At 33.6% G+C, this 5,833-nt stretch overlaps 1 protein-coding gene across 1 annotated transcript; it reads left to right on the top strand.

Annotated features, from left to right (window-relative positions):
- Positions 1 to 381: 381 nt before the first annotated feature.
- On the top strand, positions 382 to 1,449 carry LOC131062916 (uncharacterized). Its single transcript, XM_057996660.2, has one exon. It carries the CDS (start codon positions 382 to 384, stop codon positions 1,447 to 1,449), a length of 1,068 nt encoding a protein of 355 aa, XP_057852643.2.
- The last annotated feature ends 4,384 nt before the right edge of the window (positions 1,450 to 5,833 follow it).

The raw sequence follows: 5,833 nt of genomic DNA, 5'->3' as shown, positions 1-5,833 counted from the left end.
GTGGGATCAATTAAATAAATAAAAGTATTTATTTAATTTAAGAAAAGGATAATTTAAATAAATAAATGTATTTATTTAAATGAGAAATAGGCTAGAAGAGGATAAATGAATTAATTAAATAAACAAAGATTTATTTAATTAATAGAAGAATTAGGCTAAAATAATTAAATAAATAAAGATATTTATTTAATTAGACATGACAATTTTAGGTGTCTACAACAGGCACATGAAAGTCACACCTCATAAAAAGCATAAAGTCAACACTCACAAGATCAGCACCAACTAGACAATCACCATTATTGCTCCTTGCACCAACAGGAGTTGCGACATTCAACATACAAGCATCTAATTCATTCACCACTCTGAATTCCAATCAAAGAAATGGTACCTCTACATGGACAAACATTGGCAAGCTTCCAAGAAAGCATGTACTTCATTCACTACATTATAATTGATGAAATGAGCTTCATTGGTCCAAAGTTAATACAACGCATTGATATTAGGTTACGTGAGGCATTCCTTGCCCATAACCAACTCCAATTTGGAAGACGCTCAATCATTCTCTTCGGTGACCTGGGCCAACCACCACTTGTCAAGGACATACCTACGTATACTTCAACTTCATATGGAGGGACATTATGGCATAGCTTCATAACAGTTATAAAATTGAAAAAAATATTTCGCCAAACTAGAGAGCAACCTGCTCAAATTGCCTTTCGTGCACTTCTCTCCAATTTACGAAATGCAGAACGTACAATTGGAGACTGGAAACTTTTAATGTCTCGGTCAAATTCAACGCTTTCTTCTGTAGAGCAATCTATATTCTTATCATCCACACACCTATTTGCAACAAATGAAATGGTATCATTACATAACAAACGCATGTTGTTGTCTATGGGAAAACCTATTGCCCTTTCTACTGTAGAACAGCTCAGGGGATTCACATGCACAATTCCAGATGAGGAACAACTTGAATCTAAGATCCCCTTATGTATTGGCCAAGAAGTTATGTTATCTGTAAACTTGTGGGTGGAAACAAGACTTGTCAATGGTGCACTTGGACAAGTCAAAGAAATTGTATATAATGGTGGTGAAATACCACTTGAACTTCCCTTATTTGTTGTTGTTCAATTCAAAAATTACATTGGCCCAATTTGGGACCACAACATCCCAAAAAATATCCCTCTTGTTCCAATTAGTCGTGGTCTTTGCCGTCAACTACCACTAAAAATGGCATGGGCCTTAACAATTCACAAAGCACAAGCCCTCACACTTCAAAGAGAAACAATTGACATCGGCAATACTAATCACCAAGGGCTCACATTCATAGCAATTTCAAGGGTCTATGACCTTACAAGTCTTCGCATACACCCTACATTCATGTTCCAAAGATATTCACATATACAACATAGTCCATATGTTGCTCGACGAAAACAAGAAGAGGAATGACTAACAACATTGTCAAATGCAAACTCTTCAACAGATCATATATAAGTACAACAACTCCAGGTTTTTTCTCTTCAACCCCTTATCACATTGAATCTTCTAACTTTCCCATGCTTTTGAAAACAACAAACAACAATCTTACATGAATTTTTAAAATTAGAGAATAAATTCATGTTTTCATTCCATTGCAAACTTCATTTTCCTTTATTTTATTTCATCAAAATTTCTTATAAGTGGATCATTTACAAAATTGTTAAAAACAAGTCCCTGTACTAAAACAAAACATGTTCGCACATTTTTTCAAACCAATACTGTTTGTCCTTATATGGACTGTGCTCTATAAAACTCTATTTGAATTTTTTTTTTGTGTTTTGTAACGTGTGAAATCATCAAAAGAATGGTTTGGGCCTAACATATCAATCTACCTATCATTTATTTCAAACACTTGCAGTTGTTGGAAATATGTTGTCACAACCCTCCTTTATCACTTTTGGATTTAAAATACAAACTCTATTATATATTTTTTTTGGATAAGCTACTTAAATGATTGAATGAATATTATAAAAGGATAGAATAATAAAACTCACACACACACATGGAAAATATACATTTTTCTTAATTACTTATTTAGTTTTCCTCATCCAATTATGGCACATGTTGTAGGAAGAATAAGAAGCTTCTAGAGGATTCTCCACTACCTTGCATGTAACTCCTCCCACTAAGTCTAATCAATTTGCATGAAGTCCAAAATTGGGAAAGAATCTCTTTTTTTTAAATTAAAATTATAGATAGTGGAATAGAGGGATTTTTCTTATAAATGATATGCAAGTTTTCAAAGATGGGAGTTGGTTAGTCCATAGAGAAATTCTTTTTGTAGTCATATTTCATTTTTGAAAATAGATAAGATTGCTTTGGAGGATTTCTTTCAAGTTTGAAGGATCAAGGGAGGCTAATTGAAGGATTCATAGGGGATTCTACATCAATTGCAAGCACCCTGGTTCTTTTTATTTAGTTTTATTTTATTTTGAATCATGCATCTCGTTCTTGCTGCGAATTAGAATTAGATCAATTATTTCAATTTCTTGATAGGAATTAGATCAATTTGTTTTTCTTGATAAGAATTAGATCAATTTCTTGTTGAAGAACTAGATTAGATCCATCTTTATTTCCTCCCTCTAAATTCATCTCTTCGGTTTTTCGAATAGAAATCTGAATCTCATCCTTTAAATAGATTTTTGCTGTGATTATTTCCTCTATGATATTCTCATTTGATTCCATTATCTAGTTATATATTTCTCTGTAAAAATTAGTTGAAATGAAAGGATAGATTTTCGCTGTGATTATTTCATCTATGACATTCTCATTTGATTTCATTACCTGGTTATATAAATTCTCTGTGAAAATTAGTTGAAAGAAAGGATAGATTTCACTGCGATTATTTCCTTTTTGATTATTCTAAATTTCTCTCTGTAATTATTTTAAATCCCTGTGATTATTTTTGAATCTCCCTGTGAGTTGAACAAAGACCTCCCAGTGATTATTTTTGAATCTCCCTATGAGTTGAACAAAGATCTCCCTGTAAATATTAGTTGATTAAACAAATCCTCCTATGAATACTGGAAATAAACAATCCCCCTGTGAAATCTAGAAATAAACCTCCCTGTGAGTTGAAATAAGATCTCCCTACAAATATTAGTTGATTAAACAATCCTCCTGTGAATACTGGAAAATATTAACCTTTTGGTTACTGAAAACCAATCTAAAACAATTGATTGTTTACCTATCTTATTCATGTTCTTATTTTTATAAGTATATATATATATATATATATATATTTCGAATGTTAAAGGAAAAAAAAAAGTATATATTAATGCTGAAGCGTTAATGGCACGGTCAAAGAGAATAATTATAAAGTTTTGCATGGCGTACGGGGAAGGGAGCGGTCATTGTAACCGCAGGGGAGTGGGGGGGGCCCGCGATGTCCCCTCAATCCCTACGGCCCTGCGTATGCAGGACCGCAGGGGGTGATGCAACCCGTGGTCCCCACCCCCCTACTTACTAGCAAACAAACAATTTCGCTTTTTTTTTTTTTTTTTATACACTTTGAAATTTCAAAATTGAAATTTTAATAATTGCTTTAATTAAATTTTAAGTTAATTAAATTTTTTTATAATCATTTTTAATTAAATTTTTAAGTTAAATTTTAAGTTAATTATCAATGATTGTTTTAGTTACTTTTTTTGTTAATTGCTAACAATTGTTTAGTTAAATTTTAAGTTAATAAATTATCAAAGGATTTAAATAAAAAATTATTGTCTCAGTCCCTTTAGGGATTTATTGGACTACTTGATCAATAATTTTGGCTCACTTAAAAACAAATAAGTCTTATTATTACGATTTGATCCAAAATTTTTAAAAGTATAAGCTAATCACTCATTTGGAACTAGTAACTCTATAATTTAAATATTCTCACGATCGAAGTATACATTACTTAAATCTTGTATGTAAATGTCACTATTATATGTTAAATTGCATTCATTGATGAGCAAGTTACCTTCCCATTATCTTCTTACAAGTTACATGTTTTAATATATGGGTTCATAATTGCCTTTATCATATCATTATATATTAATTAGTTGAGTTGTAGAAGAATGGTATTTTTTTTATCAAATGGTACTTGGTTGCCATCAAAGTAGTTATTCAAATAATTGACTTCAAAAGGTCTTATTATGTACATTCTTTTCGTGATTATCTTCAAGCATGATGTTACCATAGCTCTTAGTTAGAAAACTAACTAAAGGAAGATGGAAACCAAAACCTAGTAGCGTTCGGTATATACGGTGCCTCTGGGTCACGCTTATGGGTAATGCCGTCGTGTTGAACTACTACACTTAATGCCTAATAAAGCTACATCAACGACGTCTGTGGCATCGTCCCTATAAATCATCGAGGAGTAATAAGGGACACTTGGAAGCTAAAATCCAAGGGGCGGGTAATCCCCCTTGGATTGATAATCTAATAAGATAATTTTCAAATGATTTTACATCCATTGAGTTAAACCATAGTAAACCCCCTTTAGGATTGGTTAAGTAAAAAAAAAATGCTTTTATGAAATTAAATTTTGAAGAGATATCGTTGTTGATTGGCAATTGATCATGGGTGACGCTTATGATAAGAATTAGGATCTAGTTATTTTAGGCCACAAGCAAAAGGTCGTCTTGAGCCTTTGCTTAAGCGCTACCATCATGGGTAGCAACCGCAGAGAAACTGTTTGGGACATTGACCCTAGAAAGGGTTGCGTACCCACTAATCAGTTTACATCAAACCATAGAATAGAAAATAGAACTACATACTTTACGCCTTGATCCCGTGCCGAAACGGGTATGTAGGTAGTCTTGAAATGGAGTTGTCCCTCGTACTCAGGCGTTCGTGGGTGGGGTCTAGACTTGGTAAAGGAAGAATTGAGTAAGAATCCTATTTTGAAAGATAAAGATAATTAAATTGGAAAAAGTAATTCAATGCATACTCGGAAGGAATCCCGTATGGATTTGCTTGACTTCCCGAGGCTTTAAGCCAAATTTTGAGGTGGAATTCAAGCTTGTATTATGTTATTTGATTACTCCTAAGGACGGCGACCTCAGTGCACTTATGTTAGAAGAGTGTAGTACTTAGCGAGTGGTTCAGGACCCGAATGGTCCCGATGAGTCTAAGTCTCTGACCATAGCACCTCCTATCTCGATTGGATAGATGCCTACCCTGCATGGGTGGATGCCTATCTCGATTGGATAGATGCCTACCCCATATGGGTAGATGCCTATCCAGTATTGGATAGATGAAATCTTATGTCCTGTATGGACAAATGCCTAACCCGTATGGTTAGATGCTCATCCCGGATGGATGAATGCCTAATCCAAATGGATGGATGCCCAGAGTATGCAATTGAATCAAACATAATGATTAAATTAAACACACAAAAAAAAAGAATGGTCAATTTTGTTGAGTTAATTATGGTAGGTTATTACATGTGGTATCAGAGCAAAGGTTCAAATCTAGGCCTTGTGCTCACTTCAATTTATTCAACTAAGGGAATGTTTTACAATGATAGAAATTAAATTTTAAAAATCCTAAATCAAGAACTAACTATATAATTTAACTTCCAAGTAAAACCTAGAATGGCAAGAGGAAGAGGAAGAGGAAGAGGAAGAGGAAGAGGAAGGGGTAATGGAAGACGTAGTACGAGTCAAAGGGAAGAAAACCATGAGGAAAACCATGAGGAAAACCATGAGGAAAACCATGAGGAAAACCATGAAGAAAACCATGAGGAAGACCATGAAGAGGATCGACACAATCTAAGAAATAATGAAGATGGGGTCCAAGCTATAATTGA

The sequence above is a fragment of the Cryptomeria japonica genome, chromosome 6 (assembly GCF_030272615.1).
Source record: "Cryptomeria japonica chromosome 6, Sugi_1.0, whole genome shotgun sequence".
Lineage (NCBI taxonomy): Eukaryota > Viridiplantae > Streptophyta > Pinopsida > Cupressales > Cupressaceae > Cryptomeria > Cryptomeria japonica.
This window is presented reverse-complemented; position numbering and strand designations above follow the sequence as displayed.